Source organism: Canis aureus, chromosome 29, assembly GCF_053574225.1.
Source record: "Canis aureus isolate CA01 chromosome 29, VMU_Caureus_v.1.0, whole genome shotgun sequence".
Taxonomy (NCBI): domain Eukaryota; kingdom Metazoa; phylum Chordata; class Mammalia; order Carnivora; family Canidae; genus Canis; species Canis aureus.
Genome location: NC_135639.1, coordinates 15914963 through 15935665, shown reverse-complemented (window position 1 = coordinate 15935665; position 20703 = coordinate 15914963). Strand labels below are relative to the sequence as shown.

Sequence of the window (20703 nt, the reverse complement as noted above, 5' to 3'; positions counted from 1 at the left end):
ATTTCAAATCACAAGACCTATTTACTAGTGAGCACATCCAAGGCCATTATGCCACTAGAGAAGCTATGTTAAAAAGTCAAAGTCTCTCCAACCTCCCTCGGGATGGTTAAAAGAACAGTAAGTGGCTGCTTTCTTTGTGATGGATAGGGACGCTGGATGACCCACTGGGGTTCACCCACAGATTCCTCACACATGCCATAGCTGAGCACTCAGTGGTCCTACCCCAGTGCTGGAGGGCCTGTGGAGTTTTGTCATGTCCACAAATAGCCTGTGGGCATCTCCTTCCTGCTTATCATGCCTCCCACCGAGGAAAATGGGAATCAGCTGAGTTGGCCCAAACCTGGGTGAAACTTGGTTATGTGCCAAGAAAAGCTTTGAGGGACCAGCCTGACGAGGCTGCAGACTCTGAGCTGCTAGAGCTGTCATCAGGGATTGTGTGCTGGAAAATTCAGCTGTCAGACAATGAGGGGCCCGCACCTGACATTCCAGCACAGGCTGCCTTTACTCCTCCCGGAGACTCACACCAGTAAGTGTGAAACCTTACTAGGCATGAGCACAGTAAGCAATTTTCACCTTGGTTCTGTGCAAAGACAGTGGTTCTACTATCTTAGAATGGGCTAGGAAATTACATCTGCATGTCAGCAAAGGCTCTTGAACTTGGCTTTCTACTTCAGCAATGGAACATCTGGGGACCAAGCAAACTCATGAACACAGGTATTAAGGAAAGCCAGGCAACTGGAAGCACTTAGTTGCGTTAAAAATACAGAAGAAATGCTGACACTTTTACAATTTTTGTTGGCTTTTTCATAGTCTTTTTCACAGAAATTTCTACCTACAGCTGCCCAGTGGAACCCCCTCGTGGTTAAAGAACACACGTGTGACAGTAGCAGTTGAAAGTTTTACTAATAGATATGCTTACATAAGGAAAATGAGAGTTTAATCAATTAGACTATCAGTTAAAAGAAAAAGTGACATGATATACAAGCTAGCTGTCCTTAGAGATGAACTAATCAGCTCATAATTATAATATTTATGTAACTATTACACACATTATAAATAATATTTATAAGCTTGAACAGTGAGGAAGAGAGAGAGGGGGTGAAGTCTCCAGTTTCATTCAGTTGGCAAATACGGTGGACCTGTGAGTCAGACACCTGATGAGGAGAAAAAGGCCATAGAAGATGGGCTGGGAAGACAGACACCTTGGATTCAAATTCTGACCGTGCTAGAAACCATCTGTATGCCATTGTGCAACTGCTCTGAGCCTCAGTTTTGTTATTTGTAAAACAAAGATGAGAGTAATACAGAGTACCGCCCATAGAGTTGGTAAAGGCACTTTAATAAGCTAGAGGGTATTATCCTATGCAAAATGAGTCAGTCAGGGAAAGACAACTACCACATGATTTCACTCGTATGTGGAATTTAAGAAACAAAACAGATGAACTTATGGGAGAGCGTGAAATAAAAAACAAAAAAGGAAAAAAATTAAAAAAAAAAAAGGAAAAAGAGAGAGGGAAACAAACTATGAGACTCTTAAAGGTAGAGAACAAACTGAGGGATGATGGAGGGGGTGGGCAGTGGAGGGGTTAGACATGTGATGGGTCTTAAGGAAGGAGGGCACCTGTTGTAATGAGCACTGGATGTTGTATGTAAGTGATGAATCACCGAATTCTACTCCTGAAACCAATAGTGCAGTGTCTGTTAAGTAACTAGAATTCAAATAAAAATTTGAGGGAAGAAAAATGGGCTTTAATAAGATAGGTTTATAAAGTACAAAGGCAGTAAGAACTAGTAGTAACTACAGCCATAACCGCTTTTTATTTTTTTTTTATTTTTTTTTTAATTTTTATTTATTTATGATAGTGAGAGAGAGAGAGAGAGGCAGAGACACAGGCAGAGGGAGAAGCAGGCTCCATGCACCGGGAGCCCGACGTGGGATTCGATCCCGGGTCTCCAGGATCACGCCCTGGGCCAAAGGCAGGCGCCAAACCGCTGCGCCACCCAGGGATCCCCATAACCGCTTTTTATTGAATAGTCCTGCCCTCAAACAGCTTACCCTGCAGAGAGGAGGCTGATCCAGAAACAAGTGCCTACAAGAGGGTAAGACTGTTGTGTAATGTACCGAGTGAGACGGGTGTTGGGAGAAAATCATCGAAGACTGCTGTGCAGGGGAGTCAGGGAGACATCGCAGAAGAGGGGCACTTATATTTAAAGAGGAGTAGGTCTTTCTTAAGCAGATAGTTCTTCCTCCCACCACCCCTTCCCAGTCATTCATTCATCTACCATTTATTGAATACCTACTGTCTATCAGATAATATTTTAGGTGCCAGGTTTATGGCTGCACCTGTCATGAAGTTTATATTCTAGCAACAGGTGATAGAGTAGACAAGTATAAAGCATACAAGAATTTCAGTTGGGGGGTGGGGTGGGTAGGGAGTACCAGGAAGAAGATAAAACAGGTCTAGGGGATAGAAGATGACCTAGGGTCTGGTATTTGGAGGCAGCTTCAGCTCGGGTGATCAGGGGAGGCTTCTCTAAGGAATGGCAGGCAGGTTGAGAAATGAGTACACCAAGACTTGGGGGAAGGCTGTTCCAGGCAAAGGAACAGCACGTACCAAGACCCCGTGATGGAAAGAGCAAGTCTTCGGGGCAGAAAGGAGGCCAGGAGGACTGCTGTGAATGAGGGGGACAGATGGAGGCGACCAGGGGGCAGAGCAGGAGCTTACTCACAAAGAGCTGTGTAAGCTGAGATAAGATTTTTCAATAGGTTTTTATAATTCTGAGGTTTAAAGTCAAAACAAAAAATTCAGTCAATAACTTTTTTTTTTCTCAAACTCTTTAAAAAATACAAAAGAAGGCTGGAAATCTACCCTGCCAGTCCTTAGGCCCTAAACTTTGTTATGTAAGAACCGACACCTTCTTTAATCTATTGCCAGAACCAGATACACTTTGCATCCTAAACAAGCTGCCAAAACAAAGCAGAAAGCCAGGCTTAAACTCTCTGTTAGAGGATGTTCTAAACTTTGCAAAAACACATTTCTCTATCTTTCAAGTATGTTTATTTGGACAAGGTATACGGATATAAGCACGGATGCAAGGAGCCAGCTGCAGAGGACCAAGACAAACCAGCAAAATGATTATTTAGCAGGAGGGAAAGATAAAAGCAGTCTTAAGTATAAGCAAACATTTCTGCTGCTTCATCTAATGTTTATGAGCAAAACACGACCTCAACGTGAAGCAATGCTGAGGAGGACACAGACGCATATTTGCCACAACCATTCTGGGCTTGGTGATCAAGAAAAGTGGTAGGGTGTGCTTCCTTTTTCACTAGGGCCCCCTCACCCCAAGGCCACACCTTGGTGCCAGCAAGACTCATTCTTGCTCATGCAGACTCATAGCAGTGGCTCTGCTTAGGAAAATGGAGCTGGGATCAGGGTACCAGGACAGCATGAAGGCCATCTGCAGCTACTCTCCCATTGCAAGTCGTCTGCCTTATTGGGACACTCCACGTCCTGACACTTATTTCAGGAAGTGGGGGCTCATTCCAACCCCCCAGGAGACACCCCCAATACTCTAGAATGTCATGTAAGAGTTAAGGATGTACATTTTTCATTTATGATCTACAAGTTCTTTCTTTTGAATGGATTATTTTCAACAAAGATGTTGAGAACATCATAACTTTGGGTCAAATCTTAGTGTTGGTATGCTTTTTAGGATATTAAATCCATGTGGTACCTTTAGTATGTGGGGTATAGCAGAACTTTAATTTCTGGGCATCATGAAGAAAAATTTATAAAGCTCCCCCATTCCAAATTCTACAATACATAGATCTACTTTCCTATATTCTTAAGATTCTTCTGGTAGTCCCCCAAACATTAAAAGCTGCTTTCATGGGGATTGGATTTGTCCTTTTGAAAAAATTACAGACTATGTGAACACGGCATGTGAGCTTCTCACAGACCAAAATCCTGGTAGTCTTTCTATGGGAATCATCGACGTTCACTCATTTATTCAACAACTACTGAGCAACCAATATGGGTAGACACTGTGCTATGTCCAGAGAATACAATGGACCTAAAATACTAGCATTCTCTGTGCTCATGGGCCTTAGGTCTAGTGAAGGAAGGGGCGAATTCTAATAATGAGACAGTGTTTCTAAGAGAGCATATGATATCCAAGAATGGACTCCAACAAGTAAGAGGCATTTCCAGATATGTTTGGCCAATACCAAGTGCCACCTCCTACTATTCCCCAACTGGCTGGGCTTGGGGGAGTCCTCCCCAGACTAGCCTGTCTCATCTTGTTTGGTGGTAGCTCCAGAAGTCATAGTACTCAGTGCAATGTACCATGTTCTTGGAGAAACGCCATGAAACTGTAACACATATAACTTGTTTGCAATAGAACTATTTTATGGGGTTATGAATGTATACTTATGAAATTTAAAGCTATAATTGGAACATGGGTCCACCCAAAGAAGTAAAGTGGAACTATGAAAAATTAGCTCTTTCAGATGTTTCATATCAGTGTTTGCTACAACTTCATTCGCTATGTAACCTGTTAACCTTTGAGAGCAAACCAGCAGCAGCACACCCTAAAGGTGTAAGAAAAATTGTAAAAGAAAAAAATTCCAGCCATGGACTTTTTTGTTATCTGTGAGCTGGAGAAAGGCTGTGACTGTTCTATTTCACTGACAAAAGAAACCCAATTTCTAGAAGATCAGAAAGTTTGAGACTTATTGGTACAGAAGGGGAAAGGAAAAGAGAAATGAAAGCTCTCAGTTGCAGGTTCCAAAAGAAAAACCCAAACAGGCGTGCCCAGATTTACTCAAAGCCCACGTATCAAAAAAACCTATATTTGCAGACTTGATAAGTTATGGGTAATTATTTGCTTTATAAAGTGGGCTATTATGTGAGATTCCTTTCTAAAAAATATTATCTTCCTGGGATGCACTTGGGATGAGATTCACTTTAGAGAAGTCTAACTACTATACAACCAAGGCACTGTATCAAACAAGGCTCGTAAGGGATCACGATGGGGACAGCCAGGAGCAGAAGAATGTATATCCAGAACAGTGTTTAACCCCTGCTCCTCGGCCCAGGCTGGGACATGACTTCAAACAGAAGCAGAACAAAACAGAAACCAACATGGTCAGGGCTAAGTATTTGTCCTGTCACTGTTCCTTTGACTCAGCCACTGTCCCTTGGGTCTGATCTCCCTCCTCATAGACCTCTCTTCCTCTCTGTGGCAGTTGGCCTCAAAAGTGTTTTTTTGACAGTGGTTCAGCTGGTGTGTGATTTTGCCTGGCAGGGAACACCTGGCAACACCTGGAGACATTTTTGGTTGTCGTAACTGGGGAAGGAGGGTTACGGTCAGTTTTGAGTAGAGGCCAGCAGTGCTTGCTAAACACCCCATAGGACAGTCCTCCACAACAAAGAATCATTCTGCCCAAAATGTTAATAATGGTCTGAGGCTGAGAAACTCTGGTCTACAGAAGGCAAAATCATGATCATCCCTCTACAGAGCTGGGATGCAGGGATAGAGTATTTTGGACTTTTCCATCCTTTTAAATAAGCTCTTATTTAGTTGGAGGGAAAAACCTGTAAATCTGATGTCCTGATATGATAGTCCCTGAATCAGTTGGATAAACCACTGATACAAGGGTCAGACTCATTGACACATAAAAATGGCTAAGCACCCACTTGAAAACATTTGGTCAAAACATGCATTCAAAGAACTATAACGAGACACTTGGCAAGGCCTCATACTTGGTCTTAAAAAGCCTGCTCAAAAGTAATTTATACCAATGAGCCGTGGCAAATTCACCTATTCTGTAAGTACATCGTGACTCAACAAGCCTTTTGATCCATTATAGAATGGCAACAATTATAGTTTAATGAGTTATTTTCACTTACTTGTCAGAACCTGTTTGGATAATCTAAATAACTTCACATCCTCTTAACATTCCTCATGAGACCGTCTCAGAGAAAACAGGCTCAATTTTCTTTTAAGTCTCCAATCCCAGTTAAGTGACAGATGAAGCTGCTATAGCGACCACTCTCCTGCTGGGTTTTGGCTAGACTCTTTTTCCCCTCCTTTCCAAAATCATAAATCTATTTCTTTCACAGTGGAGATTTTCCTTGTCTCATTCCTTCTTTAGAGCTAGGGTAGCATATTTAAAACTTTTTCTCTAAAAAAAAACCCCAAAAACAAAAACAAAAAAACAAACTGCAGGGCATGGTTTAAGAAGCAGGTTTTTAGGAAAACTATTTTCATCCTGAAGGCAAGAATCTCTAGGTTGCTTTCACCTCATGCTCAAAGATGGTGGGACAGGTAAGAATCAAGACTTTTCTATCTGCAGCTATAACAAAATATGAATAATACCCAAATGTTTTGCTTCCTCATTTTCATTCATGGGGAACTTTTTAAAAACCCCCACACATTTATAGTAACAGATAAATCTACTCAAGTCCCTGCACCACCAAATCCCCCAAATAGGACTCTAAAACCCTTTCATCTCAAATAGAAATTCCACAGAGCTCCACAAATCACAGACAAAACAAAACAAAAAAGAATCTGGAAACCACATTCTCCTTTCAATCTTGGGGGTAGTAGCCTGAAAAAACACAAACATTGCTAAAAGGTCAATAAAACCAGGACTCTCAAATAACCCGCCTTTCCTGCTCTTTATTCTAGCCCTGTACCAATGAAAGAAAAAAAAAAAAAAAAAAGCTCCGTGGTTCATTTTGTATCATTAAAAGACCCCCCAAAGTTTAAGTAAAATGTACTGCAGGTCATTGCAAGCAGCTTCTGTGGCCGGCACCCAGCAGAGCACATCTGGATGCTCTGAGGTCACCGGGGAAGGCAGGAATTTCACGTTTGCCCTGCAAAGCAAAGGACAGATACCTCGTGCACTGCCTGCTTTACCTTCTGCGAGGGCTCCTTTTCTTCTACTTCTGCTCCTCGGCTGGGCTGAGCTGGGAACGCCTCTGGGCTTCAACCTCAGAGCACAGCAGAGGCGTGTGAAGGCCAGACCTCAGCCCCGCAGCCTGGGGCTCCCTGCCCTCCTGGGTCCCATCCGCCGGCCTCTCTCTGAACCTAAGCAAACGCAATGTGCATCTCTCTAGAGGCACAGACAGGAAAAGAGAACAGAGTGGGGCAGGCGTTCTCACGCCTCCCTCCCCTTGCTGTACTCACTAGTTAAACACACCAGCAAACCACTACGGGCCAGTCCAAGTTCCCACAAAAAGGAGGGGGGTAGGGTTTCTTTTCTTTTTTTCTTTTTTTTTTTTAAATGCAGGTTGGGGAAAGTACCATTTCTTCACGGGGCACTCCACAATTGTCTGCATCACAGATCTGACAGTAATTGTTACCGAGGCAGAGGCTTGCGCTGAAACGGGATTCTTAATGCTTTTTTAAGTTTCTTTCTCGGGTTTGGGATGATGGAAAGGTGTTCAAGCGAACACAGCTATCAAACAGCTGGCTATCTCCTTCGAGTCACTGCTTTTGAGGCACATATTATGAAATCCTTTATGGAGTAAAATTGAGAGTGACTTGATTTTGATTCCCATCAGCTATTCAGAATTTTCTGATTTTCATGGTCATATACACACATACACACACATTTTTTTTAGGGAAATGTGACCAAAAAATGACTTTGCTTATCAAGTTTCCTTGATTCATATTTCTGGTACACTTTGTGTTCTTTTATTGCAGCCAAAAAGAAAAAAAAAAATCAATAGGCACCTTCTATATTCCAGGCACTTTCTGCAATCTCATTGCCAACTAAACCATTCTGCAGAAATCCCAGATGAGCCAGTGACAGAAGGTGAAGCCACAGGCTATTCATATATGTGAACAGAGAGGAGGAGCCAGAAACCTTCTACTGTGATAGCACAGCACTTTCTGTGTAACCCCTTTCTTAGGACTGGGGCAGTGTTCTGTTACAATTCTTGTCATTTTTAATATGACTAAAGTGATTTAGGGAAATTTTTCATGCAGACTGTTTGCCCCGATAAAATGAGCTAGTAAAAAACACCCCTTGTGTTCATGAGGAATCTCTCTAAGCTGGTTTGGAAGCAATTCCCAATATCAGTGAAGAAATGTAAGGCTTTTAGCAATAAAGCAGTGCTTCCAAAACACTGGATTGCACATTACAATAATTAGAGGGTATTTTTTTTTTAGCACATTTTTCTTTCAAGGAGTCACAAGCCTCCATGAATGTGCCTTTACCACACCCTTGTTGGGCCAGTTTCTCCCAGTGTGATCTGTGGAATGATCACCAGAATCACCCAGAGCAGGGTGGCATGTTTACATGCAGTTCCTGGGCCTAGGCCTGGACCCCCTTGAATCACAATCTCTGGGTGTGGCCTGGGAATACACACTTTAAACCAAGTATCTAGGTGATTCTCAGGCACAGCAGTTTTAGGATGCCAGCCTTAAAACCTTGGCAGTCAGGGACTATGCCTTTTACTTTGTGATCCTAGAACTTTGTCCCATGTTTGGGATATTAGCAGGTAGTTAGATGTTTGACAGAGGTGGGAAGGAGTCCGTTCTTACAAAGGAAAAGGGGAAACTCAGTTGGGCTTTCAGTCATGGCTGGAAATACTGGAACTTCAGAATTGGGATCACTGATCCCCAGATTTTATCTTTCTACTCTCCTCTATTTGGAGGATTGGCCCCTTTCAGATTTTGACTACCTATCTTCTAAGACGGGGAGAACAAGGATGGTTTATCTTCAAATTTACCAAGCAAATTGCCAAATTTGTGACTTTCCAAGTAAAAGGGGCCAGGAAATAATCACCATGTGGAGTCAAGAGGTTTGAGAAGTCAGCCTGGTTGGACAGTCCTTGTGAAGCAATAACGAGAGGCCTTTCCTGTTGACCTGCCTCTTGCAGATGCATATGGATATGATTTGGGGAAAGAAAATAAAGAATCAAAGGGTGGGCACAGGGATCTGTTTGAGGTGATTCCAGATTCTAACCATGGGATGCCTGCCGCTTTGAGTTTTGCTGCAGGGCCATGAAAACAGGTAGTTTATAAATTGTTTGCATTTGTAAGGCCACTCCAAAGTGTCCTTTTGGGAAGGAATTACTATAGTGGTTCATTTCCGCCAGGATGTATGGGCCCCAGCTCTAACCGTCATTCTTCCTAAATAGCTGGCAAACTCGAAGCAGGTCCATCTGCTGGAATTGGCATAACATCCCTCACAAGGTGGGAAGCCTTGAGGTCCAGGAAGCAAGTACGTTCAGGTGGAAAACAACGAGAAGGAAGCCTGTTCCCAAAGGACAGGCAGGAGGGCGGCATTGCTGCCTGCGGCCAAGAGGACCAAATGCTCCCACGTCCCCTAGAGCATTCATCTCCTAGGCTGCGTGGAAATTTCACATCCTTACCTAGAGAAAGCTGTGCCCAGCATGGAAGTTGTCCTGGTGACTTTTGTGCCATTTTCAATGTATGCCCCCCTGCCCACCAAGATGACCCATTCTTGTGGACCAGTCCAGCTCCACAAAAGCCAGTTTACCCTATAATTATACCAAAATAATTCTAGTCCTTAATGGGAAAAATTATTTTTAATTTTAATTTTTAAAATGTATAACCAGACTACTAACAAAAATGATCTGAAGTGGAAAATAGCATACTATAAGCACGCAATTAAACCAAATAGTAAAATCAAATCACATGTTTAAATCAAAGAAACACACAAGGCTGGATAAAAAGTGACCTAAGACTTCAATAACAACAGCAAATGAAGATAATTTCCCACCACATGCCTCAAAATCCAAAGCTGACTGCTTTTCCAAAAGTTGACAAGAATGTCTTTTAAACCTGGGGTATTTACTGTGTGTGCCTCTTCCTCGGACCTCACACTACTGTGGATCCGCACTTATGTTTTGCGTACTGATATACATTGCCAAAGATTAAACTCTTTTTCTGTTCCACCTAGAGAAGGTCATGGAAATCACCCTGGAATTCACTGAACACCACCTGTGAGGCTCCTTGGACTCAATCACTTAGAAGGAGGTGTATAATCATCCTTTAGCATAAGAGCAGTAAAAGATGTGTGTTGAGCCAGAAATGGGGGCAGGCAGGTAACAGCAGGAAGGGAATGGACTAGTGCTCTGGATCCATGAGACATCGGACACATGAGCCCTTCTGAGGCCCAGGAAGGACCCTGAAGAGTAGAAAGAACAATTCTGACGGGTCATCACTTCTGTGCCCAGAGCACTGGCCAGACCAGGAGACCCATCCCATCGCTATACCGTCTAGGTAGGCTGTCTCTCTGCTGTCAGATCTGGATCATTTCTTAAGTTCACTACCACCACTGATAATCACTCTCAGACTCTGAAGATGCTGTAGTAGCCTTGGGCACTTGAGTGCTGGTGGTCACCTGGACCTACAGGGGCTGTAGCTGTAGACCTGGACACCCTAATACTTTTAGAAATGTATATTTCATCTATCTATGGAACAAGTCCTAAATATTACACTTTCTTCCTTTTTTTTTTTTTTAAAGATTTTATTTATTCATGAGAGACACACACACAGAGAGGCAGAGACATAGGCAGAGAGAGAAGCAGGCTCTTTGCATGGAGCCCAATGTGGGACTCGATCATAGGACTCAGGATTACGACCTGAGCTGAAGGCAGATGCTCAACCACTGAGCCACCCAGGTGTCCCAAATCTTACATTTTCTTTTGTGGCCCCCAGTGTTGGGCCACCAGCCTAATTTCAATACTATTGGTTCACTTCTCTGGAAGGGTTACTTTCTACCATTTAGTTCACTTGTCACCCTCACCACCACCACCACAACACACACACACACACACACGCACGCACATTTCACCAGCAATAAGCTAAACTCTCTGAAGTTAACACTGAAAGACAAAACATCGTTTTAACTCAAAATACAAATTCTTCTCAAAATGTCATTTCCAGATAAGGAGGCTCTTCCATTTGTGCTGACAGGAAATGGGGCGATTTTTTTTTTCATAAATATTGAAACTTTACTGCTTGTGAACATAGTACTTTGTTACTCTGGTGACACATTTGCTCTTTTCATTAATGGAGGAGAAAGTGGATAACTCTGGGTGAATCAGATTTTCCTCAAATCATTTATCATGCCAATGTGCTTATGCCCTACTGGGCCAATTCCAAATCCGTACATGACGGAGGGGGACAAAATAACCAAGTTATTCTTTGCAAATAAGCTGTTGCAAACAACACATCATAAACCATACGTTGAATATAAACTTGAGTTTGCTTTCCTGTACTGGGAAGATTTTATATCAGTCAAGTCATACTTTGAGATCAAGGGAAGTGTTCTGTGCAATGGCAACCTGTGGCTTCGCAAGCAAACAAAAGTTCAAATGCATGGGAAGGGGAAAAACCTGGCATACAATGTCGCAGAAAGACAGTTATTGACTTGAATCCCCGAATCTTGCCCTCTACCCACTGTTCTTCTGCTTAATAAGCTAAACCATTAAAGACTGGAAGAAAGGGCAGCCCTGGTGGCTTAGCGATTTAGCGCCGCCTTCAGCCCAGGGCCTGATCCTGGAGACCAGGGATCGAGTCCCACATAGGGCTCGCTGCATGGAGCCTGCTTCTCTCTCTGCCTGTGTCTCTGCCTCTCTCCCTTTCTGTGTGTCTCATGAATAAATAAATAAAATCTTAAAAAAATAATACTGGAAGAAAGGAGGAGACAAAGAAGGAGGAGACAAAGTACTACCCTCAGTACTGACTGTACTGTGCCAGTGGTTTTGTCTGCCTTCTTCTTCTTCTTTTTATTTTTTTCAAATCCTGCAGCCCTGAGAGGTAGTGATTAGTATTCTCATTTCACACGGAAGGAAATGGAGAATAACAGGACTCCAGCTCCCTATCACCTTGTATATCTCTGCATAGACAGATGATACGTGTGTGCGTGTATACAAATTTAATTGGGACATTATCCACATACCGTAAATTTCATCCTTTTAAAGTATACAATTCAATGGTTTTTTAGTATTCAGAGTCGTTCAACCATCACCACTATCTAATTTGAGAACATTTTCATCAACCCCCAACTCCCATAGCCATTAGGAGTCATCTTCCCCATTCCTCCAGCCCCTGGCAACCACTAATCTACTTTGTCTCTGTGGGCTTGCCTATTCTAGACATTGATGTTTCACATAAACGGAATCATATAACATGAGATCTTTTGCGCCCAGCTTCTCTCACCTGGCATCACGTTCCCAAGGTTCATTGCTGTGGCAGCGTTATCAGCACTTCATCCCTTTCTACTGTTGAGTCTCTATTGTGTTGCTATACCACATTTTTCTTTTTTTTTTTTTAAGATTTTATTTATTTATTCATGAGAAACAGAAAGAGAGAGACATAGGCAGAGGGGGGAAGCAGGAGCCCGACGTGGGACTCAACTGCAGGACCACCACCTGAGCCGAAGGCAGACGCTCAACCCCTGAGCCACCCAGGCGCCCACCACATTTTTCTTAATTCATATTTGAAAACGAACCTGTGTCTACAGTTTATTGTTAAACTACAGTTTTAAATCAGGAAAGATGACTGGTATATCCCTACATTGGCCCTGCTTCACAGGACCTTCTACCTATCTACTGAGGTTCAGAGTCCTACACTAGAGCTCTGTGAAGGGTGTGCTAACTGAGCCAGCTTCATCCATCTACAGTATTTTCCAAGGGCCATGCCAGGTGCCCTCATGGAGGATACAGCTGAAAAGGAGATGAGACACTGTGAGCTAGGACCGCATAGACCAGATCTGTGAGCTAGGACTGCACAGAAGTACAACAGACTCTACGAAAGGGGTCACTGACTTTCAGTGCCATTTTACACAGGTAAAAAGTAAACCAAATAAGCAGCAAATGTTTATCATCCTGAAAATCGGTATAACAGGGCTGCTAGTGAGCTAGACTTTCTCCATTTCACGGGGAATGATAAATTTTGGTCCTTCAGCAAGTTATTTTGGGAAGTAATTACTCGTGTTCTGCAATGATTACTGCCAGGTGGATCATGAAGCAGTGCGTACTTTCTTATCTTCGGAGAACTGAGAAACCTGGCTTCTAACTGTGGTCTGTTACTAATCAGCCCCCAAGCTGCTGGCACTCAGTAGCCTCATCTGTAAATAGAGGTCAGTAGTAACTGCCTTGACCACTTTATAGGCCTGTTGTGTGAATTAAATATTTATGAGATCATTAGCAAGTATTAAAAATATTATACAAGAGCAGGATATTGTGGTGTTTCACTGTCCCCCGAGACACGGACCATCTCAACCAACATTACCAGGATTCCTTGATTCCTTTTCCTCTCCCTAATCCTCAAAAACATTTGGGTTCAGAGTCAAGTCGAAGTATGAATTCCTTTGAGCACAGTGGGAATAAGAAGAATGCAATCAGTTTTCAGTGAGAACATGGGTTGCTGTTTTTGCTTTGCATGTGTATGACCTACACCAAGGAAGAAATGGGCAGCTGGCATTTCAGTCTTTTTTTTTTTTTTTTTTTTAAAGATTTTATTTATTCATGGAGACAGAGGGAGAGAGGCAGACATAGGCAGAGGGAGAAGCAGGCTCCCTGTGGAGAGCCTGATGTGGGACTCAATCCTGGGATTCCAGGATTGCACCCTGAGCCAAAGGCAGATGCTCAACCACTGAGCCACCCAGGTGTCCCTCAGCCTGTCTTTTTAAGTGACATCTATGATGGTCACAGACTATCATGCAAGTGCCATGGGGTAACCACATTTCTTCTCGATACATAACAGATTAGCCCAGAACAAGACCAGCCCACTGCTCACAGCTCTTATGGCATAACATGCTAAAATACCTGTGCCAAAAGGAAAGAAGGGGCCTCCATTTTATAACGTGAATTAGTTTCACAGGAACATCATAAACATTTGTTCCTGGAGTTTATGAATAAGCAGTCAAAAAGTTTAACAAAACAAAGCCTCAGAGAATCAAGGACAAGGATTTAGTTGAATTGTGTTATGATTCCATTTCCTCCAGTGCAGGAGTTCAGCAGGAGGGGTCTAAAAGCAAATCTAAACCCTGTCCTTGTGTCCATCCATTGGACAGACAGGACAGCATAACCCAATAGGTGTGTATGGGAAGGCATCAAAGGGGCAGAGGACCTGCCTTGGGCTGCCTGTGAGGGTCTCCCTCTCACACTGTGCAGGACAGGCTGACCCATCACCCGCTTGTCCCCAGAGGGCACACACACCACATAAAGACACATGCCACCAGCTTTTCTGGAAAGAAGGACACCCAAGACAGGAGGATTGATTTTCCTGGGTGTAGTGACGTGGGGAAGAAGGGAAAGGAAAGAATATGAGACCCAGGCAGGAAAAGCAGAGCCCCGCCTTCCTCCTCTAAGAATGCCGACACTGCAAGAGGAAGGCTCTGGGGGCTGTAGTCTAGCGGTGCCTGCCCAGGGAGGCCCTATCTGCAGAGGGAGCCAAGCTCCCTGGGGATGAAAGCATTTGTCTTGAAGGAATCAGTGGAGTGCTGGGTAAATACAGAGCCCCTGGCAGAAGGGAATTGTGTAAGAGAGCAGAGAGACTGCTGATGGAAGAGCCCAAGACCAGGGGGAGGGGACAGGGGACAAGCCCTTGGTCTGCAGATGGAATAGCCCAAGATCAGGGAGAGGGGACAAGGACCAAACCTTTTTTTTTTTTTTTAACCCTCAACACTTCTGGTTCCAGCCTGACATTTTTTTCCCCCCTGGTGCTACTTTCATTTTGGAATTTTCTATGTTGCTGTTTTCTTTCTTTATGAAGTTGGCAAGTAACCACATTCCTGTGCCCAAGAAAGGAATTTTGATGGAGTCAGAAATCCCCAAGGGCCATTCACCAAAGATGGAAGGAAATTCCTACCAAAGAGATGCCCAATATCTGCTGACATCTGGGATCTAAGTCCGAAGTCTTATGTAGCTTCCTGTACTATTAGTCTGCTAAAGCAGGAGGAGGAGAGAGGAGTGGTTGGGGGTGGGAAGAAACAGGGAGGAAGGTTGCTTCAGAGGAGACTTTTGAGGTACAGATGGGGATAGGAGGCTATTGGCAAACTCGAGTAATTTGCACTAATTTGATTCTGGACTTAATTAGGAGGCAGGTTGTAAACATCTTCAGAACGCTCCTGAATTTATAGGTTTATTAGCATAAGCTTTTAAAGATGTGCCATTTATAGCAAGACCTCTCAAAAAAAGAGAATCTTGTTGCTGAAAACAAATTTGAAAGCTAGCTAATGATAAATCATGCTACAATTTGAGTGTATGCTACATGCCAGTTTACAGAAAAACCTCTCCAGGAGAAAGAACTGCTGACTCTGAGCCCTTAGACCTAAGACGTGAGAATTACAGAGCTCAGGTCCCAAGAGCCAAAGAAACTTGAAGTCAAGAAGTCCAAGGCCTGGATTCACATATATATTTTTAATGCCTGCACTGAAAAATTAAGGCTCAAAGAAGTTGAGAGACTGGCCTGAGGTCCCACAGCTGGGAATTCCAGAGCCAAGAGTAGGTCCCTGATTCCCTCTCACGTGGAGCCCTTTTCATGAAAACACATGAAGACACTCCTCCCCAGCCCATCAAGCCAAAGCTTCCTTGGGCATCTGGAGACATCTCAGGTGAAAGCACCCAGAGAGGAGGCTATAGGGCACCCCTGATGCTTAGTGAGGGTCACTGGATGACACTTGTATAAGTCCCCAGCTTTACCAGAGTACATGTGAAGGGTGGCCCAAAGGATATATCTGCAAAAATTCTCTGGAACCTGTGAATGTTTGGAAAAAGGGTCCTTGCAGGTGAATAATTAAGCTAAGGATCTTGAGATAGATCATCCTGGATTATCTGGGTGAGCCCTAAAATCCAATGACAAGTGTCCTTCTAAGAGCAAAGCAGAAGGAGGGGTGACACAGAGAGAAGACACAGAAGGAAGGTCATGTAAACATGAGGGTAGAGATCAGGGTCACGTAGCGAGAGGCCACCATAACCTGGAAGGGGCAAGGGAGATTCCCCTTGAGAGCCCCTGGAGGGAGTGTGGCCCTGCTCACACCTCGGGTTTGGACTTCTGGCCTCTAGAACTGTGAGAGGATAAGTTTCTGTGGTGTTAAAGCTCCCGCTGTTAGAGCAGGTACAGGAAACTGTACAATCTCTATGGATAAAATCAATCAGAAAAAACAACAGTAACAGAAAAATAAGGATCACAGAATGGAGAAGCAAAATGTGGTATATCCGTATAACGGACCATTTTTCAGTCTTGAAGGAAATTCTGGAACATGCTACAACATGGATGAACTTCGAGGACATTATGCAAAGTAAAATAGCCAGTCACACACACACATAAATACTACATGATTCTACCTATATGAGGTGCCAAAGTAGTCAAATTCATAAAGACAGAGAATAGGATGGTTGATGTCGAGGTCTGAGGGGGAGAGGGGGATGGGGATTTACTGTTTAGTAAGTATATAGTGTTTCCATTTTACAAGACGTAAAGCGTCATGGAGATGGATGGTGGTGATGGTTGCACAACAGTATGGATATATTTAATACCAATGAACTGTACACTTAAAGATGATTAAGATGGTAAATTTCATGTTATGTGCATTTGACCACATATTTTAAATAGAAGGGGGAAAAAAATCCCAAAAGGCAAGGATCACAGCCTTTATAAATTTACAATCATAATGTTTCAATGATAGGGTCTGAGAATGAAATCATGGGAGGAGGGCAGTCTTGAGATCCATCCTGTTTTATATTGGTACCCAAGCCAAGCTGACTCAGAAAGGGTCACGTGTCAGTGTGCTACACAGGCAGGACATTTTTCTAGATCACACCCTTCTGGGGAGGTCGGCATGCCTGCTGGGTGGGTCTTGACTCTACTATGAGGCCCCAGGCGCTGTGTGGAAAGCTTCCATGGACTTCCACCTTACAGACAGATGGCCCTCGCTGAAATTGGAAGCCAGTCTGGTGAGAAGCTCCTGCAGCTACAGTGAACACCCCCTTCAGGGGGAGGGAACGGGAATAAGCAGATGTTTCTTCAAAGTGCCATGTTCTTGGACCTAGTGTATTTTTCTCAATCCTTCTCATGGTGGCTGAACTAAATCTGAAGTAATCTACAGCAGCCCCCTGCCTACTACCTCCCCAACTCTTTTTGGGGAACATTTCCATACGTGGACTGAGACAGCTGTTTTGGCCCGCATCTACTGTAAACGTGGCTGGCTCAAATCTGAGGACTACGCTCGGTGTCTTCCCACTGTTTTTCCTACAGCCAAACATCTGGGAGATGGTTCTGATATTTTATTACTGTTTTAAAATGCAATTTCCCGATTGCTCCCAACTCAATGGGTTTATTTCTGTCTTACACAGATCAAATTTGGGACTCCAAAGGAAATGCTATGGGGCCCTACTCAGAGCTCTGGAGAAGGATGAGAGATGTTCAGGGGACAAGTGGTTGGGGGCACCTACCACTGCACTTTGAGTCTTGGGATCTGACCACCTGGACTTCATGCTGGACTCTGGATAGCACACAACCATCTTCTCCAATAGCTTTCCTACAGAGGTGCTTCACCGAGGGCCAAAAACCCAGCATTTGACCACACTTGGGCCAACTATTAAAACCACTGGAAAGACCATGAAAACTTCTCCTCCCACCCAACTATGTGTGGAGGGTGGGTCTCCCTTGCATCAGTACTTTCAAAGTTCTATGCACTGAGTTCTGCAGTCGTCTCCTGTCTCTACCCTCACCCCCTTTCCAAACATTTTTTTTTTAATTTGAGGTAAAATTCACATGCAATAAAATTGACCATTTAAATGTGAATAACCCTGTGGCATCTAGGATAGTCACAATGTTGTGCATTTATTACCTCTATCTTGTTCTAAAACATGTCATCACTCCAGCTGGGTCTCAATGGTTATTCTTATCCCACCCCCTACCCCCCAACACCCAGGCAACCACCAGTCTGCTTTCTGTCTCTATGGGTTTATCTCTTCTGGATATTTCATCTAAATGGAAGCAAACCATATGTACCTGAGCTGAAACCAAGAGTCAGATGCTTAATGACTGAGCCACTCAGGTCCCCCGTGCATTCCTGACACAGCAGTGTGATCCAGTCACATTCAGCTCCAACTGCAATCACTTCAATGGCTTCCCACCATTCTTAGGATAAAGACCAAAGTCCTGACTATGACTCTCGAAGCCCTCATGCTCTGAGCCCTCCCCACTCCCTTAGCATCATCTCTCACACCTGCCCTCCTGTCCATCTGACTTTTTTTGTTTGTGCTGTGCTTGTCCTCACTTCTGGGCCTCTGTGGGGGCTGCTCCTTTTTGGAACCGCCTTCCCCTGGGTAAAAGACAACTGCCTGAAACAGTCACTTCCTTATCTCCCAAATCTAATTAGCTACACTAGGTCCTAGCACAGAGCCAACACTGGCCCTTCTGTGTTTCCTGGAAAGAAAGGCACCCCAGAGCTTGCCGTGGGATTAGGAAAGCTATGCTAGACCTCGCTGCATAACCCCACAGATGCTGCCCATAGACATAGGGGGGCCTCTCAGATTTATGTGCAGTGTCTCTGAAACACACCCTGCTGGGAGGTTTGAACATGGTTATGTGGATTTGGTGCCCCGTCTGTCAAAGCTGTAGGACCAGTTGGTCGCCTTCCCAGCTGCTAGGCATCCTGACTTACCTCTGCCCAGAACACATTCTCCACCCTGAAACATGGGACAGATATGAGGTAATCTCTTTTGTTTAAAATTTTTTGTTGTTTTTGTTAAATCAGATCTTGTTAACTAATGCCCCACAGGCCAGGGAGAAGTGGGGCAGTGACTCCCTCTGAACTCTGGCCCCTAAATCCACAGTTTGGGCTCTGGTCCAAGAGGGGGCTCTGCTCAGCCCAGAGGCAGCAGTTGGTGGGGGTGAGGTGCGGGGGTGAGGCACTGCTGAGAAAGCAGGAACCAGGCTCTGTGGCTTGAGACATTCACACCTGAACCTGACAGGTTTGAGCTCAGCCCAAGCCACAGGGCGTTCTGGGTCACACAGGATGTGGTTTTTTTAAGGGTGGGGAAGTGTATGCCTTCACCTTTCACCCACCCTTCCTTTGCTTCAGTACTTTGCCCCTGCTCCGAGTCTGTAGACTCTCACAAGCACACACATACATGCAAGAGCGCACATGCACACGCACAGACACCTGCTCCCACACAGGTACATGTGCATGCGTGTACAGGTCACACACTGATGCACAGACACACACACAGGCACACATTGGCTCTAATACGCTCTCCGTTTCCTATTTTCTGACTTCTAAAACTAAAAGTAGTCTCATATAACCCTTCCTTCTCCATAATTCCTCCTAGTCCCTCTATCACTTTTGATAAACTCCCCATCATTCCAATGTCGCATGAACATTTAGTAGAAACTGCCTGTGAAGACAATCCGACGCGTAAAATCTCAACAAATACTTTCTTTCCTCCAGAGGTGAAGATGAAAAAAAAAAAAAAATGGAACAAGAGCCTCTTTTGTGTTTTTGAAGAGTCTGAGGAAAATGATGGTAGCTTTAACGGGAGCCTGGCTGTCACTTACCTCCAGGACTTTCCCTGTGATAAACTGGTGACAGGCTTCGCATTTCACCCCAAAGAGCCCCTGGTAGTCCTTTTCACAGTACGGAGCGCCATCCCTGCAACACAGAAGGGTGTTCAGCTCCTGAGAGGGGTCAAGGGGGCAGGGAAGACACCAGGACCATAATTCTCTGAGCCCTTCTCCACGGAATGGTAGCAGACCATATTTCTCCCCCACCCAGCCTTCACAGGCCTGGAGATCTGGTCAGACATGATCCCAATGCAGGAAACCAGACGATGTGGACGGAGGGCTGTTTCTCTGGGCTATGCAGAAATTACAGCCGAATCACCATACGATTAGCACTGCTGCTTCCCTGTTGTCTCAGAACTAACTAGCAAAAGTGCTGGCACCATTCCCCTTCCTCACCAGGCCAGATGGGCGTCAGATGTGGTGTCAGGGTTCACCCTCCTCTGAGGAGGCCCCAGGGCCACCTTCCCCTCATCGCCTCCTTGAGCTCACATGCCAGCACCTCCTGGCAGCGCTGAGACGCCATGTCTTCAGCCCTCAGGAGGCCCGAGGGGTGCAGGGCCGTCTCATCCAGCCTCTCAAGACCTCCTTAATTTACCTCAGAGCACAGTAAAAATGTTTTCTATGTGTGCCATTAAGTGGAAAAGTCAAAAAAGCACCACTGTACACAGCCTTCCGGGTTACTTTAAGAGCTGAGCATTTCCTCCCTCCTTCTTACTTTAGTTGTGCATCAAGAAATCATCTGTGATGTGTCTTCCTTCTGATATAGGTGTTTTGGCTTCTCCCTGACATGCCGACTTAGATTTCTAGGGGGTGGGGCCCATGCTATTTTTTTTGTTTCACTCTATTCTTAAATTATTATTAAATTCACTTTATTTTTTTTTTTTGAGTAGCTAATATAGCATAGAAAGTTTTATAGGGGAAAATTTTCCCTCATTGCCACTGTACCCCCATATTCATTCCTTTTTTTCTTTAAAGGTAACCACTGTAACTACTTTCTTTAAGCTACATTAAAAAAAAAAAAAAAAAAAAAACAGAACAATACAACACTCCACTTTGGATATTATCCACACAAGCATCTGATTCTAATATGAGCCCCCTCCCTGGGTGGGTGTTTTTTGTACATTGGTCCTCATGGGCTCA

General features: G+C 44.2%; 1 protein-coding gene across 11 annotated transcripts in view; it reads right to left on the bottom strand.

Annotated features, from left to right (window-relative positions):
* ABLIM1 (actin binding LIM protein 1) overlaps positions 1 to 20703 on the bottom strand; it is a 283821-nt gene that overhangs the window by 72969 nt on the left and 190149 nt on the right. For all 11 annotated transcript variants that reach the window (XM_077877526.1, XM_077877525.1, XM_077877532.1 and 8 more), the window contains one exon: positions 19558 to 19651. In XM_077877526.1, coding sequence (XP_077733652.1) covers positions 19558 to 19651 — 94 coding nt within the window. The remainder of the gene's footprint in view (positions 1 to 19557; positions 19652 to 20703) is intronic.